General features: G+C 51.5%; 1 protein-coding gene across 1 annotated transcript in view; it reads left to right on the top strand.

The window, feature by feature from the left end:
* SOCS7 (suppressor of cytokine signaling 7) overlaps positions 1–23231 on the top strand; it is a 25232-nt gene extending 2001 nt beyond the window's left edge. Inside the window, exons 2-10 of the mRNA XM_010585683.1 lie at positions 5352–5416; positions 8652–8756; positions 9594–9695; positions 10525–10655; positions 11080–11248; positions 14437–14565; positions 17394–17529; positions 17888–18045; positions 18348–23231. Coding sequence (XP_010583985.1) covers positions 5352–5416; positions 8652–8756; positions 9594–9695; positions 10525–10655; positions 11080–11248; positions 14437–14565; positions 17394–17529; positions 17888–18008 — 958 coding nt within the window. The 3' untranslated portion in view covers positions 18009–18045; positions 18348–23231. The remainder of the gene's footprint in view (positions 1–5351; positions 5417–8651; positions 8757–9593; positions 9696–10524; positions 10656–11079; positions 11249–14436; positions 14566–17393; positions 17530–17887; positions 18046–18347) is intronic.
* The last annotated feature ends 1650 nt before the right edge of the window (positions 23232–24881 follow it).

The following is a 24881-nucleotide window of genomic DNA, read 5'->3' on the forward strand; positions in this document are numbered from 1 at the left end:
CTGGGAGTGGGCGCGGGTTGGTGTGGCAGGACAGGGTTTGCGGGGGACAGCCGCCTGCGGTGGTGGCAGCCGGGAGACCTTGGGGTTGGCGCCAAGTGCGGCGTGAAAGCCGGGTGTGCAACAGTGCGGCCCCACAGTGCAGGGGGAGAAGGGGTGCCGGTGCCGTGACACCTTGCTGGAGGTGGAGGCTGAGCCACGAGGTGCGGGTGCCATCCCGCAGGTGGGCACCGTGGCTGTCCATCGGCTCAGAGGTGGGCTCAGACCTTTTCTGAGCAGCTGCCAAGGCCTCGTCTTTCACACGGGGTTGGTGAGCCCGGAGAGGCAGGCAGAGGAGCAACGTGCTGCTCTGGGCCCTGCATCCCGAAAGGAGATGATGGAGAAACATCTGGGAGCAGGACTGGTGAGGTGGTGGGTAGCTTGGAGGAGCTGCTGGAGCCCCAGAATGCTGCAGGCGCTGGCCGAGCAAGGAAGTGGTGTGCCCCGGGGAGCAGCCTCTGGTGACACTGTGCTGAGACCCAAGGGGCTGGCATTTCCTCTTGCCCTTCTGTGTCTTGCAGAATGATTTCCTGAGGCTTTTGAGCATCGCGGTCAGCCTCTGGCCTCGGTGGTGGTGGGTGCTGCCGCAGGGGCTCTGCTTTCTCTGTGCTCTCCTGGTGCTCCACGGCAGGACGCGGCTGGAGGAAGCTGTTGGCAGCCGGGGTTGACTGGGTCTTGCTTTAGGCTGGAGGGACAAATTCTGGGACCTATTGGTGTGAGAACCCCGCACCTCGCTCCCTGTTCTGTTGGCTCCGGCACTCCTCAGCTGCTTGTCCTGCTTGTGCCTCATGTTTCAGCAGAAGATATGAGCTGGGGAGGGTAAAGGGCTGATCTGTACCCGCTGCCCAGGCTCCAGTCAGGGTGGGCCTCCTGTGCTCCAGAAACCACTTTCTGTAGCATTTCCAGCAACAGAACTGAAATTCCTCATGGAGGAGGCAAGGAGAGCCTGCCCAAGGTCTGTGCAGCTAGCCCAGGAGCAGCATTAAATAATTGAATGGACTCTGAGTGTTACAGCACAGTCCTTTCCCTGTGGGGTTAATTAGCCTCGTGTAAGGCTTTTGGGGTGTGTTGCCTCCTCGGTGCAGCTGAAGACCTGTTGATGGGTGAGTAGGAAACTTTCTCCAGGCTTGCTCTGAAGATGCTGACCTTGGGTCAGGTGTGACCCACAGCACTGGCTTGTGGTCACTGGGCACTTTGGCAGCCCAAAAGGCAGCCAGGCTGTACCAGAGGCCAAAATTACCTTCCCTTTGGAGCAGAGGATGGCTTCTGAGATGGGGCAGCCTCAGCTCCTGTGTCAGCTGCCAGCCCTGTAGCGGGTCAGGGTGTTTGAGTCCTCCCTAGAGCTCGTGTGCCCGTGAGGAGCCTTGCTTTTGCATACAGGGTGGTGAAGCCGTTTTATACAACGGCTTCATTCCCCACAAATGACTAAATGGGCCTCAAACGGTAGCAAGCCGAGTTGCCTGTAATGACATAATGTTTTGCTAATGGGCTTGTGGTTTATTCGGTCTTTGCGCTTGACAAGAGCAAGGAGTCCTCAGGACCTCCCAGTGCCGGGATTAGGCGATGGAGAGTTGGCAGTCATGTCTTAGCAGGTTGGGAGCAGAGGAGCACTGTATTGCTGCCCGGGTCTTCCCTCTGGTCAGGGAGTTTAATGGTCACTTCTCGTGCAACTCCGCCACACTAATTAGGTGATATTTTAACAAAGGTTACTTCAAGGTGCCTGATGCAGCAACTCTTGTGGTTCAGGGACGACTTTGCTGCTTCCAGTTCCAGGAGTCCCCTCCTGCTGACAAGGGCTGGATTATTTGAATGATGCTTTTTGCTCCTGTGGAGCACAGTTCCTGTGCTGGTGGCATGCGGGGCGGGTGTGCTTGGTGCTGGCATCTCTCCCGCTGGGAGGCGGCATGTTGATGGGACGGTTCCTGCTGGCCCCGGAGATCTGGCCCCACTCTCGTCAGCGAGGACGAGTGATTTGAGATGCTGGGATGCCCATACTCTCATGAGCAGGTTAGACACAGTTTAGCTAAGCTGGGCTTGCTGGGAAGGGAATGTTTGGCCTCAGCAGATGCTGCTTTTCAGATCCTTTCCTCCCAGTTGCTCTGGTCCCTTGGTTTGGAGATGAGTAGTGCAGTGACTCGATTTTCTGCCGTGGTCTTTGCTAGACTTAATGCTGCGCTAGTGAATGCTGTCTGCTACTTTGCACCCATCTTCGTTGGTTGACTTGGCAGGGGGACACACCGGACAGACGACCTTTCCTTGGCTCTGCTAAGAGCTGGAGGTTGTTGCCTCCCAACGTGTGGCCCCCGTTAATATAGGATGGATCTGGCATTCACCTTGAGTCGCTGCTGCAGTTGCTTGTGGCTGATGAGGTGGGCTGAGAGCAACTTTTAGGTTAATTCATGGCTCATCTTGCTATGAAGCTCTTGTTCCTGACTTGCAAGTCTTTCTGCGGGCTGGTGGTGAAGGGTGCTCCCTTGGTCTGCAGTGGGTGTTACCTAGTCTGGCTCTTCTTTTAAACATCCACAAGAAGCAGAATTCCTGGTATTTGGAGTTGCTGCCCAAGCTTCCCATCGTGCTGTCAGTCCTGGAGGCAGCACCATGCAGCTTTGCCTCCTGCCTGCAGCAGCAGTTAGGAAGGAAACCAGCCCCATTATCTAAAAATCAATAGTTGGGCTTTGCTGGGCTGCAAGAGGCTAAGAAACTAAATGTGGAGATACCAATGCACGGCTTCTCACCCAGGGCCTGGATGTTGATATTTAAAGGTTGTATCAGTGAAACTGCTATTTTCTGGAAGCAATTTGTACTGCAGCGGTAATCGGAGGGAAAGGGGACAGGGTTAGGCACTGGTTCTGCAGATGGACGGGCGCAGGCGTATCTGAGCTGCAGCCGGCATCTGCTGCAGATCGCTTGCCAGGTTGGTACCCAAGTCTTGTAAGTTAGCTGTATTGGTGACCTTGGGTTTTTAAGGTGTCTCCGTAGTATTACATGCATAAACTAACATGTAGCCAGCCTGGGTGGCTGGGTAAGACTCGCATTAGTGTTAACGGGACAGTGCCTTGGGATGAATGAAGGCAGCACCATGGGAAGCACCAACTGCTAAGGCAGTAGCCACAGCTATTGCAGAACTGAGGGGGTAACTGACCCTACAAGTCCTTATTTGCTGGAGCTCAAGGGGTTTCTCAGTTTTGTGTGCATGAATCCATGCAGAATCTGTCCATGACATTCCTGAACAGCAGTGTCCACCTTTGGCTTTCTCCAGCTCTGCAGGGCTGCACCGATCTGATTCAGCAGTGTTCACGTACTGGTCACACATAATTACTTCTTTGTGGGTTTCAGTGTTGTTTGGATGCTGCAGAACTTGAGGGCAGGAGGAAGAAGTATGGAAGTACGTTGTTTTGGTGGAGTCTGGGAAGTAGAAGATTCAGTCCATGTGAATCGTTTCTTGCTCTCACCCTGCTGCTGATGTGAGCTTGCTAGAAATGAGAAATCTCAGAAATCGATGGCTGTAAAATGTTGGCATAAACTGTAGCTGTTTTGGTAACCGCAAAATGCCAGCAATGCTCCTTTCCGTCTGGCTTAGTGGGTGGGAACAGAGCTGTTACTATATTATAAGGTTAGTTGATATTAGTCCAGAAGTGTAATTTTGTGTGTGCATGTGTGGCTGATAATTGGCAAATTGTTCTCCTTTGGGGAAAAAATCCAACCTCAAATAGGTGCGAGAGGCTTAAAATGAAACACTGCCAAACATTTTAATGGGGTTTTATATATCAGGATGCTGAGTGTTCTTAGTATGTTTATTTGCAAACTTATAGTATTAAACATTTATTCACAGCTGTGTGACCCAGTGGTGTGTCTGGACACAAACAAGAGAAGCGCTCGGTCTGCCCTGTGAGAAGCTGAGGGCACCCATCTGCTCTGCGTTCCCAGGGCTCTTCAGTGCATGACAATATGAGACCGGAGCTCAGGTTTCTTCTCCCTGTGGGGTGGTTGAGTTGCATCTGCTGGGTGCAATCCTTCCTGAAGGGCGGCAGTCTTTGCTCAGAGCTGGTTTTCTCTGAAGCGTTGTCCAGGTTTCGCAGGAGGCTGCGAGCAGAGCCGGGGTCTGAAGCACAAGACAGGCTTAAGGTTCAGGGTCCACCACTTCCTGGGAGGAGGTTGGAGAGTGAGGAAGACATCCAAGAGGAACAGTGTCAGCCTTGTAACAGCTGGCTTGCAGTGGGAGTGGGGTGTTCTGGGTGGTGAGTAGAGCTGGCCTTTGAGTTCCTCTAGATCTTGGTGGTGCAGTCACTTGCCTGAATGCAACGGGACCAGTTTCTCTGGCCAGCAGAGTGAAGTTGCGCTATTTAATTTGGGGTAACCTTGTCTGACCCAGTACAGACCTGCAGACTGATATGGACTGCCCAGTGCTGGAATGGGCATTGCGTGACGTACTGTGAATGCTGGAAAGACCTTTGTCAGACTGTGGCACATGAGAGCTGTGCTTGTGCTCAGCTTTGTTTTTGTGCTCTCCTCTCAGGTGGGAGTGAGTTTCTGGCACCAGGGATGCATTTCTCTACTTACCTCAACCACAGATTCAAGTCCTGGGCCATACTCTGTGCCTCAGTTTACCAGCATTTTCTCTGCCTAGATGTGGGTAAAGCCCTTTAGCATTGCAGTAGGGAAGGTACTGGGAGGAGTGGTTTTGTGTGGGGAGAGCACAGGGCTGGCTACAGCATTGTTATAAAACTGCTGGTTTAGAAAGCAAGCTTCACAGAAATTGCTGGTATTCCTGGGTCCTCATCAGAGGTGCATTTTTAGCTGTTTCCATCTATCTCGATGGCTCCAGGTTTAGCTCTCCTACCCTTCACCTGCATTTTGAAACCCTCTGGGGAGATGGTGTCCTCCAAACACAGTGCGAGGGCATTTGATGCACTCGCTCTAGGCACAACCCCTAATTGCACAGGGACCCAACCTGTTTGTCGAAGGCATTTGGCAATGCCTGATCCAGAGAAATAGCGTGACGTCTGTTGTGAAACAGCTTCTTGGCTCCAGTTACCATACTTGCTTGGGGTTTTTCCTTCCAAAGACTTTATTAATTACCTAGTTAGAGATTTGTTTCGTAGCAGGACGGAGGCCTAGCTTTACTGGTTGACTGCCCTACTTAAGCCGAAGCACTGCTCTACGAGTGCTCTAGGACACAGCATTGAGCTGTCTCGAGCTTCTGTGAAGAATGGTGAAGGCTCTCCTAGTTTGAGAATATCAGACCATGTTTTCTTCTGTGGGGATGCACCAGGTCTCCCCATCTCTACTAATGATGTTTTTCTTACTTCCAATAGGAAACACAGACTGACAAGAACTCAAAGTGCCTTTTCCCCGGTTGTGTTCAGCCCCCTCTTCACAGGTAAGGATCTGAAAGACTTACAGTATGGTGTTTAACTTTGCCATGAAAAGAGCAGTGTGTGCTTAACGATAGATGCTGAATGTTGCCTGCACGTGCAAACCAGGATCTCTGTGAAGAGTTCCTCTGTCCTGCTTGGCCTCAAACCCTGAACAACAGGAGCTGTAAAAAACATGGCTGTTGCACGTCAGCATTTTGCAATTCCTCCTGTTGAAACCCAAGTTTGAGTTGAGCTCTTGGAGGCGAAGGTCCTTCCTCCACGCAGGGCTGTTTGCATCCAAGTGGTTTGGAAAAATCCCCTGAAGAGCAAGTGCAGTTTGGTGTTCCCCTCCCGTGGTTTGAGAGGGGCTAAGACCAAGCCCCGCTTCCTGCCTGGACTGTACAGCAACATCAGCGGCTCTGCTGCATGACAGCTATGGAAATTGAAACCTCTTTTGTGGAACACTACCTTCTTCTTCTGCATGTTTCCCCCCTTTCCCCACATCCTGCTGGTTTCTGACCTTCCCTTTTCTGCTAGGGGTTGGAAGTTGGATGGTTTATAAATGGTGTGAGGGTGAAGTCCTGCTCTGCTGGTGGCTGAAAGCTGTAGTACTGAAAAGCTCCTAGTCATGGTCATGTGCCTCCTGTGGTGTGGGCTCATAGTCAAAACAGTCCTAGCCACAGGGCTTGGGGCTTTCTTGGAAGAATACAGTCTCAAGACTTGAGTGAGTAGGAATCTCAGGTCACAAGTGAGTATTTATCAGCTCTGTGGGGTTTTATGTGGCTTGTTATGAAGGTCAGATTCAAAATAAATTCATGTTGAGGGTCTTATTGCAGAGCAAAGGAATCAAAATGTGATTGTGTAGTGATAGTTGCCTTAGGAAAAGCCGGTGGGTAGAGCTGAAAGCCTCCTCTTGCTGCTGGTTGTACGTGTTTGATAGTGGAGAGCAGCTGGAGAGCTTGGTGCAGGAGCTGGTGTGTGGTTTGTGTTCCTGGGTAGGGCGAAGCCCTCTTTGGAGAGCAGTGGTGAAGTCACACTGAGAATTGGTTTAAATTTCAGAGAAGTGACCTTCAAGGCAGAGCATTTGTTTGACTTGCCTGAAACTAGTAACTGGAAGCTGCTGATCTGCTGCTGTGGTTTCTTGTAGCTCATTCAGCTCTTGCAGAAGTGGAGTCACTTGGGGGTAATTCAGCTGTAGTGATGCTTGTTCTGTCTCCATTCCCACATGCCTTCAGCTGATGTCCTGATAGCAGGGCGGCATGCAGAGGACATGCTCCTTGTGTGATGTGACTGGCTTCCTTTAAGTGTCATGTGTGTTTATTTAGCAAATCAAGGCTGGTGAAAGCAAAAGCTGCTTCTACTGCTTTGTCAGCTGTTGCTAGGGGAAGTTGTGAGTATAAAAACCGTAATTCTGTGTGCCAGTAATAGGGGTACGTGGATGTGCGTGCAGAGCTGCTTTTCCTCAAAAGAAACTACAGAGGAGAACCTGGAGGTGACAAGTTTTTGCTTTAAATTTGGGAGGTTGATTTGATTAATTGTTAGTGTATCCTATTAACTATTTTTAAAATTACTTATGTCAATTTTTGCCAGTTGGTGGAATAGCGGCAATGCCTTCATAGGAGTTTTTCCTTTGCAAAGACCACAGTAGTGTCCCCAAAGTAAATATCTGGATTTTAATTGCTTTGGTTTGTTGTTGACTTCTCCAGTCTTACACTGCTGAAGTCTCGGTTTCTTTAATGGCTGCTGTTTAGGGGATTTTCTGAGACTGGGACCACCAAAGTGGTCCAGAAATCAACTGCCTGGTCCAACTTGCATGAGTTTCTTGGTGATTTGCTTTCAGGTTAGTGTGTGGGGTGAGTGAAGGTCTTTGGGAAGGCTGTCTTCGCCTTTCCTAACCTCTCCTCGGGCACCTCTCGGAAGTGCTGGCTCCATAAGTCCACCACAGCTTGCTGTTGCAGCTCCTGCCATGTTGAGAAGGATTTGAAAGCTGAGTTACTGCAACCCCTCTTAGTCTGGTTGTCTTGTCTTTTTGTTTGTATACGATGAATGCAGCCCAGCCACTTTATTTTTAGGGTGTGGAAATGAAAGGGTGGCTGTGCGCATGCATGTGCACTCACACCCATAAGTCCCCCAGGGAGAAGGTACCTCGGATAATAACCAACCCTAAATACTCCTCTTCACATCACTTATTAATAGACAGGACTTTTAAAAGCAGAAGGAAGCTGAGTCAATATTGTCCTGTGTAATGTGTGGTAAATATGTTGTCAGGTACTTACCGAGAGGTGGGTGATGCTGCTGTGTATGGTATCTGGAGCAGAAGAGGAGTTCCTCTGCCCACAGGAATTGAAATCTAAGGCAGCCAGATTTCATAGTCCTTGTGTTTGGGATGATTTGGTTTCAGTGTTGGTAGTTCATCAGAGCCTGGTTAGACTGATTTTTTGGGGGAAAAAATGCCTTGGCTGTGGTAGCATCACTTAGGGGTCTCTCTTTGGGATTTAGGTGTTTTCCTTTTGACTCTGTATCAGTCCAGTACTGAACCTGATCCTTTGACCTTGATTTAATGGCTTCATTTCTCTCCCATGACTTCAGACTAATTTTAAGCTTTTCTGGTTTTAAGTTAGACATCTTAGTTTGTGTCATTATTTTCCCCAAGCAGTATCCTGGATCCAAAGCCTTCAGGCTTCAGTGAATTCCAGTTATTTAATGTAAAAGCCTGTCCAGCTCCCTCTTACTAATTTTAAGAGCTGGTACACTCATGGCCTTTGGGCTAAAAGGTATTTCTGTTTGATTATCTAAGGTATTTGTAGGCAAACTCAGACTGGCATTAGCAGGAGCGTTATCTCAGAGTCCTGTGCCAGCAGGTGCCACACAGACCTGTGAAACCATTTCCCAAGCGTTATGCAAAGTACCAGCGCTGTGCACCATTGATGACCTCTGCTTGATACGTGAACTCCCTGCTGAAAAGGTCACGCAGTGCCTTCCTCATCATGTCCTCCTGGTGCTGGACTCAGATGGGGTTCAGGCACACATACGGGTGTCATTCCCTTCTGCCTGACCTTTGGGCTGTGGTAGCGGAGTTGATCAGTGTCTCCAAAGCAGTGCAGCATGGAAACTCGATTTGAAAACAGCTAATGAGATCATCTTCCAAACCCTGCAGAGGTTACTGACCCTTCCCCTCTCCCTCTGCCTCCCCATGCTCAGCCTCTGCATGCCCTGGAAAAAGTGCAATACTAACAGTCTTGCTCCACCAACCTCCAGGTGAAACAGTGTCACTGGTGGACGTGGACATCTCTCAGCGAGGACTGACCTCCCCTCACCCTCCGACTCCACCACCTCCACCACGAAGAAGCCTCAGCCTGCTAGGTACCGTCCTGGAGAGCATCCTTTGCCATGCATCCCCACGGGAGAGTAGGAGCTGTCCGTCTGCCCTTGCAGGAATGGTGGAGGAGCATCTTGAGGGTCCCCGGCAGGCGGGCTTGCTGCCTGCTCATCTGACCCTGTAACAAGCCTGCTCACGCTTCCCTGGCAGAGGATTTTTTCCTGTCCATTGAAAGCTTCAGTCTTTCTCTTAGATCAACCAGGAGGGGAGGGCTGTGGTGGAGCAATGTGAGGTGGGAGGTAACGTGCTGGTTTTGTAGTATTTCTGCTGCTTTTGGAGAATTTCCCCCCTTCCTACCCATTGCCCAGTGAGGCTGGTTCCTCTCTGTGTGCTCTAGTCGGTGGAAGTGGAGGCTCCCTGAGAGGCTGCTGCACCAGGGGCCTGGCTTAGCTGCTCCCCATCCTCCTCTGGAGGAGGTTCCTCTGAGCAAGAGCATCTTAGGATGGGTAAAGTCAGCCTTAGCAAGCAGCACCTTAAACTGCACGTCCTGTGTGCTGGGTCTGTGAAGTCTCCTGTAAATGCTTGTCTCGTGCTGCAAGCTGCATGTGAGGAGCTAGCTGGGCTGGAAAATGGACTCCTTCACTCTATGAGTGTGTGTGAGCATGCGTGTGTGAGGCTCTTGAGCTGGTGTGAAGCGGCAGCAGCCACCCGCACTCAGAAGCGAGAGGAGGGTGGCGAGCTGCCCATGGGAAGCTCCATCTTTGCTTCTCCAGGCAGCGCCAAGTACTGGTTTGCTCAGGCCATGTTGTCAGGTGCTTGTCGGCGCAGAGCTCGCTCGCTTTCCTGTTTTCTGAATCTTTCTTGCCTCTGTTCTCTCCTAGATGATATCAGTGGGACGCTGCCTACATCTGTCCTAGTGGGTCCAATGGGCTCCTCCCTGCAGTCTTTCCCTCTGCCTCCGCCTCCTCCGCCCCATGCCCCAGGTCAGCTTAGCTTTAGTAGCAAGGCTCTGGCTTTCCCTTCAGGGATCTGGACTTTGGGGGTTTTCTTGGTAAACTTTCAGGCTGCAATCTGGGCTTTAACAGCAACGGTGCTGCCTGCATTGCCCGTTCAGGGACATGCAGTCCTGCACTGCTGAGTGCACAGGCACTGTTGTGTCAAGGCTCTGGTTTCTGTGTGATGTGGCTCATCTTGCCCACAGTAGTTTTGCTGAAGCTCGTGATTGCACCAGCTTTATCCTCGGTTCAGCATCTCCCGTTTTCTCTGGTTCCTCTTGGGCTCAGCAGAAGCACAGCCCACCCCGATTTGCGCTGCGTCAGATAACGTGTTACTGAGCGTCAGCAATGTTGGAAAGAGCTGTGGGAGCAGGGTTCAGTGCAGAAGCCCCAGCTTTGACAGTGAGCCTGGTATGCAGTCCGGCTGAATGGCGCACGAGGATGTTTCCTGTGCATTTATCCTTTTGCTTTTGGTTTCCTTCAGGACCCAGAGGGCTTTAACTGCCCCTTTTTCAGGATGCGTGTTCCTTCCAGTCTGTGCTGCCTGGCACTTCCCTTGCCTTCCCTCTGAGCTAGCATAAGGAAATAGCAGGTGAAGGCACTGAGCTAGTCACCTTGGAAGAGCCAGGTAGTGACTCCCGCTGTGTCCTTCACAAGGACGTTGTCCTTCCATCGGTCAGCCCAGCTTCCTTTTCCACGCTGCAGCTCTACCCCTCCTGCCCTGACCTCTAGAGCCGTGCGAGGGGGACGGGGCGACTCGTCCTTGGGGTGAACTCCCTGCGGGTGACCATGGCCCGGGCCGTCTCTCCCTCTGCAGACGCCTTCCCACGGATTGTCCCGCTGAGGCCGATGGAGGCGATGCCTGGCCAGCCCGCCCCGCACCTGCAGTGTCCGCTCTACCGCCCAGACTCCAGCAGCTTTGCAGCCAGCTTGCGAGAGCTGGAGAAGGTAACAGTAATGTAGGGGGTGGGGGTGGCAGACAGAAGGAAAAGGCTGTGGGTCTAGGCTCTGGTTTTGGGGACTGATCATCCCTTTCACAGAGCTGGGAGTATAAGATTAGGATAGGACTGAAAAAACCTCCTGCCTTTCTCCCACTGAGGTCTTTGAGTCTAGAAAAGCATTTTGTTGTGCATGGAAGAGGTGGTATAGTCTCATCTGTTCTTATGCCACTTCTGGGTGGTAAGGGATGTGATGGTGTGCTCTCATCCTGGAGCAATGAGTCCTAACCATCCGTACTCCAGAGTGGGTACAACCAGGCACTTCCATTTTGGCATTTATAGGGAATTAACAAGAGCAAATCGTATTGCGTTTGGTTGCTGATAAAATCTTTCTCACTAGCATCTGCTGATGTTCTGGCTGTCTCTTTTCCTAGTGTGGATGGTACTGGGGACCAATGAACTGGGAGGATGCAGAGATGAAGCTGAAGGGGAAGCCAGATGGGTCCTTTCTGGTCCGAGACAGTTCTGACCCCCGTTACATCCTGAGCCTCAGCTTTCGGTCGCAGGGCATCACCCATCACACCAGGATGGAGCACTATAGAGGTAAGAGCCAGGGGCGGTTCTGGGGATGCTGCTGACAGCGGGGGCCTGTGGCTGGGGACCAGTCTGATCTCAAGGTCCCAAAACAGTGCTCTGGGCACAGAGCTGGCAAAAGACGGTGAGCAGCAGCAACATGTCCTTGCTCTTGTGTTGAGATTCTGCAAGAGGCCTTAGAAACTGCATTTGACTTTGCTCCTTGTGCCTCAAGCAGTGACTGTCCTTATAGCTCTGAAAAATTGGGGCATACAAGAGTTCCCTGTGCCTGTCCTCTGGCCTTCTTTTGGAAAACTGGACTCAAAGAAAATGATGATGGCAAGGTCTTTGGGATCCCGTGTCACTGGGAGATGATGTACAGCAAGAGCCATCATTCGTAGCTGTCAGTGCTACCCAAAACGAAGCCTGTTTCCCCATGAAATGAGAAGTGATCTCTTGATGTTGTGGCTTGTCACCTTGCTTTGTTCCCTCTCCACCCCCACCCAAGGGATGCTCAGCAGTGGTACCAGCTGCAGTCGGTAGAGGTTTCAGCTCCACTGTGGTGGGTTTTTATTCCGAGAACTCCTGGCATACTGTTCGCGCTCTCTCTTCCTGCTGTGGTCACCCTCCTACATGGGCTGCTTCTCACCTCGCCCCACATGCTTTGTCTGCTCATCTTCACATGTGGTTTTCTGTATTGAACCCTTGTACGGACAGCTGTCCTCAGGCTGAGTAAAATGCCCAAAAGGCTCAATGCACCAGAGGGGAAGCTGCCCTGTAACCAGTGGGCAAGCTGTAATAACAGCTGCCTGTAGAGCCCTGTCATTAAATGTGCCTGCAAATAATGGGTTCAGAGGCTTCCCAGCCGACCTGCTGCAGAAAATAGTGGTTTGCAACCTTTCAGAGCAAAGCTCATCTTTTTCTCCTTTTTACCCTTGCCCCAGGGATGCCACTGTTGTCTTCTTCCACCTCTGCTAGTGAAATCTGGCAGCACTTCTAGTCTTGAGCCCCTCTGATGGAAAGATGCCCCAGCGTTAATTCTAGCCCATCTAGAGCCAGTTCCCCTGTCCCTGACCATTGCATAAGACGGAAGGATTTTCATAACCCTGTTGTTATAGAAATTACAAGAAGCTCTTGCAGCTGGAGGAGATGTGAGGCTGCCTGTACGGTGGATACTTCTCCATAATTGAACTTTGGAGCAAACTTCTCTTGCTGCTGGTCTGGTTTCTTATTTTGGGGCCGGGATATGTCCATTCTCAGAGCTTCCTTAGCCAGGTGTCCTTCCCTTTCCTCAAGCTGTCGTTCTCGCTGCACAGATGAAGGTTGGTGCTGCCACCTTCCCTACAGCAGCGCTCCCAGGCGTGGCACAGCATCAAGGACTTCATTTTTGGGTGCAGCACTTTGGTCTGTGTTGGCAGCCCTGTGCTCCCCCCAGGACTGGCTGCCTTGTGCTGAATGTGCTGCGGCAGCGTGGAAAACTGCAGACCTGAGCAGTTTGATAAACCAATGAAGATGACAAATGGTGGGGCTGAGGGAATGGTAAAGAGATAAATGCTTGACCTTCAGGTTTCAGGTAGATGAGAGGAAGAAACCAGAATTTCTTTATCTTTTTTTAGGTGAGCTGAGGAGGCTGGTATTTGTGCTTTGTCCTTTGCATCTATCTACTGGCCAGTTTTAAGGGCTCATTCAGATCTGAGATTCCCAAGAAGAATTACTTATTTTTGTACTTGCTGATCCTGGATGTTTAGCAGGTGCTAACCCAGTTCACTGCTCCCAAACTGGCCTGTGGCAGGGGTGAGAGGTGTCTTTTCCCAGTAAAGCCTACCAGAACTAGCTGTGGGGAGAGGAGGTGTGGTTTAAATTTTGTGGGCTGTATATAGCCCCTGTATGGCTGGTTGCTGTCCAACCTACAGAAAGCTGTGAGTGCTGGAGATCCTACAGAGCTGCTTCCTCTAGTTTTTCTGTAACAGGTTGGTGCTGCGGAGCCTGTGATGCTGCCGGGGTAGCTGCTCCTCCAAAAACTCTCTGGCCTGAAATATGTATTGGGTACCACTGATTTGGCTATCCCTTCTCCTTAGCACAAGTTCTTTACATGGATGCAGGGTGTTTTCAAAGTCATTCTGCTGCCTTTCTAGCTTTGGGTTACAGTGCTTGTACAGATGAGTGGTGTCCCACACCTCTTGCTGGAATCTGTCCCACTGCAGGCGTGAGTCTGGCTCCTCATGGGCTCTGTCCTAAACAGCCCTTGTTTTCCCATTTTCCTCTTCCTGGTGAAGCTCTACTCTGTGTTGGCTCTTGCCAGAGCACTGAGAAATCTGCAGGTAGAAAGGGAGATACAGGGGGGATGGAGGGGGATGTAGGCAGTGTTTTGGCAGGTAAGGGGGGGACAGATGGCTGCATTTTGGTGCAAGGAGGGGCTGTCTGGTTGCAGCACAAAGAGATTGTGAGACTGGTCTGACTTGAGGCTTAAACTTAACCTACTTAGAGATCGGTAAACAGGTTAGAGGGCCTGCTTTCCCTGTGTTGCCCATCTCCGGTTTCATTGTTTGCCACTCAAGCTCAAGGCATGTGTAGTGTCCCGGTGGCACTACAGGGAGGACTATGTCAGTGTATCTTGACCGTGGTTCGAGCTTGACAGCAACTTGAATTAAGGTGTTTCAAACAGCTGGCAAGAACATGAAGCTGCTCCCATGCCTGCTTTGAAATAAATGATCATTGACAGCCATAGGGCTTGCAGAAGAGGACTTCAGCACCTGGATCACTGTTTTTACATACCTCTATGTGTGGACTTAACTGCTCTGATGTGCTAGCTTTCTTTGGGAGTGCTGTTGATGGGATACTGCAGAGGAGCAGAGGCATCTGCTAATGCTCTGTTAAACAATGTTTTGATAGTTTAAGTTTAGACCCAGCAGTCATTGCAGGCTGTTTACAAGTTCAGGCAAGCATGACTTGTGGCCATGCTTGGGTTACAGTGGTCACATTGTCATGTCTTTCTGTGTATCCTCAGCTCTTGGAAAGCACTGGTTCCAGTGGAACAGCATCCTTGCAAGCTGGTGCCACTGGTGTTTCCTTTTAGTGCCCTGCCTCATCCCAACTCTATGAGAAGTAGTCAGCCTGGGGCATTCACCTGGTCTTTGAGAACATCAGACTCATGACTAAATGTCTCTTCTTGCTGCCAGTGCTGCTATAATGTGAAACCTTTTCTGTTCTGTTGGAAGGGACCTTCAGCCTGTGGTGCCATCCCAAGTTTGAAGACCGCTGCCAGTCTGTGGTGGAGTTCATAAAGAGAGCAATCATGCACTCCAAAAACGGGAAGTTCCTCTACTTTCTCCGATCCAGGGTTCCAGGTGAGTCTCCCACTCTGAGTCTGGGGGATGTTTTGCTCTGTGATTAGCTGCTGGTCTGTCCCAGATAGCCAGTTTAATGTGGCTTTGGTCTGCTGTGCTCAGTGCCCTGGTCTGCATCCTTGCCCACTGACTTCTCAGAAGGATTCTGCGGAGATCTCTCTCAGCAGCAGCACCACTTACTTGTGGTGGTAAGGAGACTTCCCAAACCTTTCTTCCCAGGAGCATGGAAACATGATACCATCTCACACTATGACAAATGGAGCTGGAGACTGGAAAGCTACTCCCTCAACAAGCAATTATTTGGCTACTAAAACCCTGCTTTCTTCCCTCCCCCAGTCTCAGTACTGCTGTTCTTAGGAACCACTCCATGCTTTGTAGTTTCTCAGTTCTTCTTTAGCTGAGACCCACCTGGGGCTGTCAGGGGGAGAGACATTAAGCTGAGTGTGTGGGAGCGTTTCCAAGTGTGAGCTCAAAGTGAGCCTCGAGGGATAGATACTGTAGATTCAGAGTCCCTGGGGGGGCCTGTGATGCCAGAACCCATCAGCAGGCAGGTGCTTGCAAATGAGGAGGGAGTGTTAGTGCAGCTTTGTTGAAGCATGTTTGATTGCATGCTGTTGGGATTGCAGAGTGCTTGTTTCCCCATCCATCAAACTCTGGTTGCTTAAATGGGCTCACATCTCCCTCCTGCTAAATCTGGGCAGGCCACTGGACCATTATCTTCTGTATCTATTTTTTTCTGGTTTTTGCTCATCTGTCCTGGTGTATGAGAAAGCTAGCCAAAAAATCCAACGTGAAAGGAAGGGAAGAGTCTGCCAAATAGGCAAATATGCCCCTTGTGAGGGAGCAACAGTGGGGGCTGGAATTTGGAGGGCAGGTGAGTGGTGATGCTTTTGAACAAAACAGAGCAGGAATGGGAATGCTGCCATGGTGAGATGGGTGACGGCAGTGAAGTAGAGGGGCAGGGCTGAGAAGAGTGTGAGGATTGCTGTGGTAAATCTGCAAGTGAAATTGTAGTAAACTTGCTCCCTATCCATATTGCCATCATGCCTGCAGGCCCTGATGGTGACAGCGACCTCTGTGACACTGCAGCATGGAGAGGATTCAGCCCAAAGAGTTTCTGGTCTAGAAGAGGCTGGAGGGGAGGAGGGATGGGATGTTCCCTCTTCAGGGTTCCTAGCAGCGCTGGAGTCACAGCCCAGATCTGTTCAGTGTTGCCCTCTGCTGCAGACACTGCCAATAACTGGAAAGCTGATTTATAATGTGGCTGTGCTTTGGGGAGGAGAGGGATGTAAAGCTGGTTTTGCAATGTACCCTACCTTCAAAAAATCCTTTCAACTTAAACATACTTTACCTTCCTGATCCTGAGATCTCTTCCCCTTGAGAACAGGGCTTTGAGGGCTTAGGACTCCAGGCAAATACCTTAGAAAGGACTTACTCTAGAAAAATATCATTGAAAAAGAAAATATCCCCCCCCCCCAACAGCCCTGTGCACCTGCTGAGGAGTCCCTTGCTGCCTGGTCCCCGCTGTGCTGCTGGCTCTGGGTCCTGCACCTCTGCATCTGGGTGCAGCATTGGACCTGGGCGCTTCTTAGAGTCGCTGTGCCTTGATCCTTGAAAAACAAAGTCTCACACTGATGCCTGATCTTTAGCAGGAGAACATTTAGGATCTGCATCTCCCCAGTGTGCTCGTTGGTGCTCTTCTCCTGCTGAAATGTTAACTGCTGCTCAGAGGAGGGGGCTGTTTCCAGCTTGCATCTGGCTCCTGGCAGTGAGGCATGTGGCTAGCACAGTGTGCAGAGCTCGTGCTGCGTCCCTGTAGTCGCTGGCTGAGCTCCCAGAGGCTAATTCCTTTCTGGTAGGAGAATAAGGGTGGGGGGGAGAATCCAGCCTTCAATTGATTGCTGTTCTTTGGTTTCTCAAAAGCTGGCTCACAGCTTCCTGAGCTGCCTGGAGCAGTTTTGAGCCCATCTTAGTGTGAAGAGCTTTCCCTTTTCTCCTTTCACTCCATTGCCCTCAGAGACAAGCCAGCAGGAGGGGGTTAGAGTGTAACTAGCTTTGAATCCTTCTGTAAAGACAGATAAAACCTTGTGCTGTGAATGAACCCAGCTCCCAAAGATCCTTCCTAGTGCTCCTGCCGACCTCTTGGATCTGTGGGCTCGATTGTTGCTCTTAACTTTGGGGGAGGAGGAGGTTGGGTGGTGGTGGGGAAACGACAGCTGGATGCAACTCACTTTCAGCCCTGCGAGGTTGCTCCCTGCGTGGGGAGCTGGCTCGAGCGAAGCTGCTGCTGCCTCTGCCTTTGTGCCCAGCCTCGTGACCCCAAGAATGAGCAACTCTGGCACAGCTTGAGCTGACCAAATCCCCCAGCTTTTTAATGCCTCGCTAGAACTACCCAAAGGGTTGTGCAGAGCAAAGCCTACGCGCTGGTCATGCTGCCTGCCTTCTCCTTTGGCTTTCTTCTGCACCCTTTCAAAAGCCTGTTGCTTCACAGTATAAAGTGATGCTTCATCTACTAGTCCTGGGAGAGGGGGGGTGGTTAGGAGCTTGCAATGTCCCAGGATCTGCTTTTCCACAGTCACTCCATGACATCAGAACTGTTGTTGCCTTGTGAGGAAGGCTGGAGATATTTTGCAGCCAAAGGGGTATTGCCCCGGAAGGTTTGGCTCCCAGTCCCAAGCGACTCCAAAGCAGCGGGCTCCTGGGAAGATGTGCTGTCGAACACAGCCTTGCAGAGAGCTCCTGTTCCCAAGAGCCAGCTTTTACTTTCTGAATCAGTAGTGGCTCCTTTCTAATCTAACACTTGTCTCCAATATTGCTTTTTCCCAAAGGTCTTCCTCCAACGCCTGTCCAGCTCCTGTATCCAGTCTCCAGGTTCAGCAATGTCAAATCCCTTCAGCACCTTTGCCGCTTTCGGATCAGGCAGTTGGTCCGAATAGATCACATCCCCGACCTCCCACTGCCCAAGTAAGTCTCGAGGACTGGCCTGGGGATGAGTCTCTCTGGTTTCCTCCCTGACCCTTGCCACAGCAGGCAGTGAGAAAGTGTCTGTATCTGCAGCAAGGGCTCTGGGAGGGAATAGTTGAATTCTTCAGCCTTGGGACAGCAAGATAAATGTCCCGTGGTGTGTAGGGATGCGTGCGGGAGTGCTGACAAGCTCAGGAGTGAGGCGTTATCTGCCGATGCCACAGCCTTGGGGTACCGGCTGCTGTTTCTGCTGGAGGTGACAGTCCTGGGTGGGCTGGGGAAGAGGTTCTGGTTATCCTTTGTGGAGGCTGGTGTGCTTGTGGCTCAGGGTTAAAGCTTCTGCCCATTCCTTCCCCAGGCCCCTGATCTCCTACATCCGCAAGTTCTACTACTACGACCCGCAAGAGGAGGTGTATCTGTCGCTGAAGGAAGCTCAGCTCATCTCCAAACAGAAGCAGGAGACCGAATCCTCCACGTAGCGAGGCTGCCTCACCCATCTTGTTGCTGTCACTGATGGTACGTGTGTGCCGCTGGTCCATGCCCTGGCCCATGGGGTCAAACGTAAATCACTCTGTTCCCTCTGATTGCAAAGAAAACACAAAACCCTCCCGAAGAAGTCATGGCTATTCACTCCATGGTCTTTTACCATTGTCCAACTTTCCTTGGGGAGGGGAACAAGGCTTCTGCTACTTTCTTGGGCATATTTGTGCCTACACAAACCTGTGCTCGCTCTCGTGCCAAACCAGCTGCCGTCTGGGGCAGATCCTGCCACATCAAGTGGGCTGTTTGATCCCTCTCCCCTCTCTCTTCCCCACCAGGAATTTGATTGTTGCCATCCTGTAGCCCAAGTCAGGCTGTGGTGGGAAGGAGGCACGTGACGGTGAAGCCTGCTTCTGCGGTGCCACTTCTGCTCTCAAGCTCTTTTGTACAGAGAAGAGGGTTCAAGACTCCTAAGAAGCACAGCAGAACGGGAACAAGAGCCTCAGCTCCTGCCTTGAGGGAGAGGGGTCTCGGAGACAGCTGAGCCCAGCTCATGGACTCCTTGAAGAACAAAGAATGTCATGGCACTATTTACAAATTTTTGAAAGTTTTATTTTTGATGTCGTCCTTTTTTTTTTTTTTTTTTCAGCATGAGAAATACAGTCTTATGATCAGCTGAATTTTTTTATCCTCCCTTGGAAACTTCAAGGTGGGGAGAGAGAAGGGGACTTTCTAAGAAGATCATCTGCTCCAGGCATTATGGCAAGACTGTTCTTTGGTCCTCACTGAGAGGGGATGCAGCCGCAGAGCTGCTTGGAGGCAGACTGAGCCAGAATGATGTGCAGCTGTGTGGAATAACCTCTGGGAAGCATGGAGCTCTGAACAGCGGGCAGCTGCACAGCTCCCCTGCTTTCTAGGATTTGGGAGAAGAGGGCCAAACATAGTCTTGGGCAGCTGAGCTTTGCAACTGGATTTGCAGGGTGGTCCTATATGCTTTTAAGTTGGGCCCAAGGAAGGAAGAGCATGTGAGCCATTTGGATGTCATGGAGCCTTCTGCCAAAGGGAATGGTTGCTGCTGCACTGGGGAAACAAGGACTGCTCCTCCGAGGTGGCATTGTTCCCTTAGCAAACACTGGAAGATTTTGCTGAACCCCTGTGATAAGTGGAAGGGACGTGGCAAAGCTGTTGCTGTAACTGTTGCAGCAGTCCATGGACCAAAGGTAGTTGCTACAGGGATCTCAGTCTTGCAGAGTTGTGGGATGTGCACTTTTAGCCTTTCTCTGGTTGTCTCCAGAAGCTGTGAATGAAGTGGCTTTCTGTTGATCTGTGAAGGATCTTGATTAGGAGTTGCTGGGGCATTAAGAGGCATCTCTGGGGAGACTCAGAGCAAGGAGCAGATAACTGAGGGTTCTCCTGGAATGGCATCTGATCTCTGCGAGCTTGCTTGCTTGCTGCTTCATCCTCTCCCTGGGATGTCCACGGAACTACAGCAGTTCAGAAACAGTAAAGCCAAGAGAGATGGTCGCTCTTGCTGTGTTTCTGGACTTGGCACTGGCTGAAATACCCCACCCCCCACCTTTTCAAATGCTGGTCTGCTGTTTCATCCACTGCAGCAACTGCAAAGAGTTTGCATTTCATGGTGAAGTTTAAAGTTTGCCTGAAGTGATGCTGAGAAGTCTGGAGAAGCATCTTTCCTCCTGTATGTAAATGAGCAAGTGTTCCTGTGCTCTCAACCCGAGTGAAGGAAATGCTCCATCCTGCAACAGTGTGGTCTGAAAACGTAATGTTGTCTGTGGCCCGGGTCTGCAGATCTGAGGTCGGTGCCCCGTGAGCTGCCTGCAGTCACTCAGGAGCTGCTAAGACTTTGGTCTTGCCCTGCAGAATGATCTATGTCCTTGAATTAGATACGGTCGTGCAGATCTTAAAGCAGCCTGGAAAAATTCTGATTGTCTGCCTCTGCCAAGTGTTGCTATGAAGGGTGCTAAGAAATCATGCCCTCCCTTTCTTCACCATCACCTCTGGCCTCAGTTTTGGTCTTGGAGAAAAAGTATGTTTTTTAAAAAGGATTTGGCTTCCAGATGAAACTAATAACTAAGCTTCAAAATCTGTAGAAATACCTCATCAGACACTACTCACTACTGACTTTGTGTTGCATGGTCGGGGCAGTGGTTATCAGGAAGGAGGAGCTGCCCCGAGACGTGCTGAACAGCATATCCTGACCCTTGGTGAAATTGGAGCTACTGTAGTCTACAGCTACTGTGTCCCCTCTGTGCGGGGACCCACGTTCATCCCTCCACAGCCGCCGCTGCGTTCCCTCCCCTTGGCTGTAGACCTACAGCTCACACCAAGTTATCAGCAGAGCCTGCAAATAAATGCAACTGCTTCGACTAAAACGCACAGCATGCTGGGCGAATGTTGGGGGGAGGAAAAAGCATCTGTACTTGTGCAGGTGAAACTCCAATATCCACGCACCTGGCCCTGCTGCATCTCGGTTGTCCACGTGCTGAAGATTTGAATCTTCCAACTTATCCGTATGCTGGAAAGGAAAACCTTCCCAAGAGCCAAGCCTGGTCTGATGCCTGAAGTGTCCAACTCCATGCCAGCGAAGAACAGTGTGCCTGGTGCATGTGTCTCCTGTCAAGCTTCTCTCCAAAAAGAGACCCCGGAGGCAAGGATGCATGTGAATAGGTGATGGCCTGCAGGACGTGTGAAATGGGGGAGCTGTGAGTCTTCCCTTGCTGAAGCCAGGGAGAAGCCGGTCCTCTCCCTAGTGTGATGGTAGTGACAGCATTTTCACTTCTTCCTTCCCTGTTCTGGGAGGGAGAGGCGCAGGCAGGGTTTGGGAAGGGAAAGCAGCCGATCTGGAGAGCACACCAGGGAAAACTGGTGCTGGCTGGGCACTGGGAATTGGTGCAGAGCCCATCCTGCCGACACTGGGCTTGCCTGGGGTGAAAACGCACAACCCTGCTCCACATCAGGTCGGGAGAGCCGTCCTGCACTGCTCAGCTCCCTGCGTCCCCCTCCGGGGATCTCTCTGCGTACCCCCAGAGCTCCCCACAAGGGTGGATGGGGTGGCTCTGTGGCTTTCGGAGCTGTTAGAGAAGCAGCCAGACTTTAGGGGCAATACTTGAATTTACATGTATTTGGTTGGCTGTCACTGTCCTTGGGAGGACTTCTCCCAACAGCCTGCCAGTGCTTCTGGTGTTATTTGAACCCTGTGCACAGCAGGGGCAGCCCTCCCCAAATTGAAGCCAGCAGCAAGGCTTGGGGTCTGTCTGCAGCAGCTGAAATGATGGAGATGTGCTCTGGGGTGTTAGATAGGGGATGGTGGGACACCAGCCTGTCATGCTGACGTGCTTGGTGTCAGCTGTAGCTGCACAAGACACCCCCCCCCATCAATCTGCACCCGCAGGAGCGGTGGGGTCAGCTCTGCCATGAAGGTGGCAGATGCTCTTCACCCTTCCCAGGGCCCTGCTCCACCTCTCCTTGCTCCAAGACAGGCAGGGGAGCTGGAGCGTGGTCAGGGCCAGCCTGCTGCCTGTGGCTAATAGTGCTGGATAAGATCCCAAGGTTAACTGTAGTTAACAGCCTTCTCTTGAAATCCATTTAAAATAAAGCTGTTCCTAGAGTTCCTTCACATCTAGGTGTAAGGAGAGGGAGGGACTTGATCTGCTGTTTGGAAGTGGGAAAAGGTCCAGAGATTTTTGTTTCAAGGCTGGATGTGAGTGGAGCAAGCAGAGTGGTCTCTGCTGAGGGGGTGATGGTCTTTGTGGACACAGGTGAGATCTCAAAGAGGTGGCTCAGTCCTGTCTTGCCAGTGAATCCCCATCCCTGTTTGGGGAGGAACACCTAATGTTTGTATCCTGCCTGGAATGGTTTTGTAGGCTGGTTCTGGAGGGTGCTCTCATCCTGCTGATTTGGAAAAAATTTTTATAGCCTCCTTTGTCCAACCTTGAGTTCTGCAGAGGTTGTTGCCGTCCTCCTCCCTCTGTCAGGGACCACAGGCAGATGAACAATGAAATGGATCATAAAAACTACCAAAGCGCAGAAGGTATCCATGGAAAAGCTCTTTTTTTTTTCAGCTGGAGATGGTGCTTTTTTCAGCTGGATGAGTGCAGCCTTTAGGAGGGGTGTGTTTTACCTGCTTATCAGGTTGGCAAGATCCCAGGTTTGCTCGAGCCGGCTGCTCTGTGCAGGGCCCCCGCTCCTCTCCCTGCAGCCTGTTTCAAGGTAGGGAATGACCTGGCTCGCTCCTGCAGCGTGAAATTCAGATAAGCCAGGACAGTGTTCTCACATGGAAGTTTTCAGTTCAGCATTGACGTCCTTGGGGCCAAAAGAAGGGGAAAAAATTCATCCTTAGCTTAGTTTGGGTGGGACCTACTGCGGGCAGGGTGGGAACCACCTGAGCTGCTCATGCGAGAGGGAATTGGTGGTTTTGAAAGCACCAGGCATGTGACGCTTACGTTATCTGGCCAATTTTTAAACCCTAAACGTGTTTTTAATAGGGACCTGTGTTATCGTGCATGTGCCTGAAGGAGCGTGTGGGTGCAGGGAGATGTGCAGGGCTGTGCCCCAGCTGGGCAGGCTCTGCTGTGGGTGATGGCTGGTGCTGAAGTCTTGTCTGGGAGCTTTTTGGGGAGGAAACTGCTGGAAAGCAGGGTTTGCAAAAAGAAAGGATCTTCCTGCTTCTAGTAGGAAGGGAACTGGCTGTTGTCCTTTGTTCTTCACAGTTAAGATATGCTCTTGGGATGATTTTACCCTTAAAATTGACCATCAGGTCTGAGCCTGCCTGTTGGAGGGCTCGTCGGGGACCCAGACGCCCGCCTAAGCCCCTTCGGCTTTCAGGGATGGAGGGATTTATCGGCGTGCTCCAAGCAGCCCCCATAGCGCTCCCCTCCCCGGCCCCTCGCTCCTCATCCACAGTCTTCCAGGTGAGACAGGGCAGGCGGGACCCCCAGTCCCAGACATCCCGCTGGGATTAAGGGGGTCCCAGTGGTGCTGCCTCTGACCGTGCCTCCAGCTGAAAAGCACAACCAGTGCCCAGAAACGCAGCGGCCTCCCGGGGTGAGCTCCCAGTGCCCCTCGGGGTGCTCCCCACCCCAGCCAGGGCTTTACTCTGAAAATCGCTGGTGGGCAGCGAGTAACACTGGATCTGGACTTGCCTTTAGAGAAGGAATGAGCAGATACTGGCAGCTCCGAGTGCAGGACCTCATGCTGCTCATCGCCAGGACTGTTGAACCACCCTTTGGTAGAAATGCAGCTTTGCTTAATTTTATCTTTTTTTTTTTGGTGTGTGCTTAATTTATTAAAATAGTTGCTGATTAATTTATTTTCATAAACTATATTAAAAAGTTACTAAATGGTAAAAACAGACTTGCAGGCCAATCTTTCAGAAGAAAAAAAAAAAAAGAAAATGTTTTTGATATAAACACAACAAATGCACTTTTGGGTGTGTTTGGTTATTTTTGGGAGTGGGGAGGGGGAGCCTGGCTGTACCTGTGGGTTTGTCTGTATATATTGTATTAATAGGCATGTTTGGCCTCTCGTGTGGAGACATTAGTAACTGCTGCAGGTCCTGTTGGGGAAGCTGGTGTGAAGTTCCCAGATTTTTTGTTTGGTTTTTCTTTTTTTTTTTTTTTTTTTTTTTTTTTTGTTAAGTTGTCAGTGAGGGAGAGCTGACTTCTGTGTTTGTAACTCATTTCTATCGTCGTTTTGACTGATGGTTTTTTGGTTTTGTTTCTTTTTTTGTTTTGTTTGGGAGGGTGGGAAAGGGAAGAGAGCGGGGGTTTGAAATAAAATAATTGGAAATTGTTTTATGTGCTTTGTGTTGTCTTGAGTCCCAAGCTGCTGACTTCCCACCCCGCCCCGGGGTCTATTCTGCCCCCCAACTTGCAGCATCCCTGTGGGGTGGGATGGGATCCCAAGGGATGGAGATGCCTGGGTCCACCTCCTGCCCCCCAACTTCACCCTGTCCCCCTCCCCAGCCCCTTCCCCAGCTGCAGGAGCCATGTGTGCTGCTTCCCCCGCCTCTGCCCTGCGCCGAGGCGCTTTGAACGCCCCCGAGTTTGGCAGATCAAAGGCTGCGGAACGACAGAATGGGGCTGAGGCGGGCAGCATGTGGCCCCCCCCTCTCAGCTGCTGTGTGTTCGGGGGGGGCTCATAGCCCTGGGGAGCCTGTATCCCCCCCTCCCTTCCTCCTCCATCACTGGTTGGGGGGGCAGCGAGGGGGTGTTGGGGTGCAGCTGGTGCCCTGGTCTTGGTGCAGGGGTTTGTCCCCCTCTCTGTCCCAGCCGTGGGCACAGTCCCCAAGGCCGGGGCTCTGTGCGGGGACAAAGACCCCATTGATGGGGGGCCAGACGGCAGAATCCGACATCTGGGGCTTCCTCATCAATTTTTTTTCTTTTTTTCTTGGCTGGGCTGAGCCCCGGGGGCTGGAGCTGAGATGCCAAGGGCCCCCCTCCATCGCCTGCCTGCAGCCCATAAACCCTGCGGGGAGGATGTTCCTGGTAGAAAAGGGGAGCGGGGCGGGGTTTGGGGGTTCACCCAGTCCCAAGGAGGGTTGTGCTGCTGTGGGCAGGGATGACTGTACCCCAGGAATTGCCCTCGACAGGGAGGGTGCTTCAGGGGCTGTGGGGAGCCACGTGCCCAGGGCAGGGATGGGGCACCCCCTTGGTGCCCCCCCCCCAGCCCCATAAAAGCCCCTTTGTCCGGCCGCCTCCGAGCCGCCCTGGAAAAGCCCCAACATGGCTGCGCGCTGCGCAGAGCTTATTTTTAACATCTCATTAGCATCAGAAAGCAGCAAATTTCCCCCCGGTCCCCAGCGAGGTTCGGAGCCCCCAGACAAAAGCCGCTTTCTTCTTGCTCGGGCTCCC

This window comes from Haliaeetus leucocephalus, unplaced genomic scaffold (assembly GCF_000737465.1).
Source record: "Haliaeetus leucocephalus isolate CR32 unplaced genomic scaffold, Haliaeetus_leucocephalus-4.0 Scaffold110, whole genome shotgun sequence".
NCBI lineage: Eukaryota > Metazoa > Chordata > Aves > Accipitriformes > Accipitridae > Haliaeetus > Haliaeetus leucocephalus.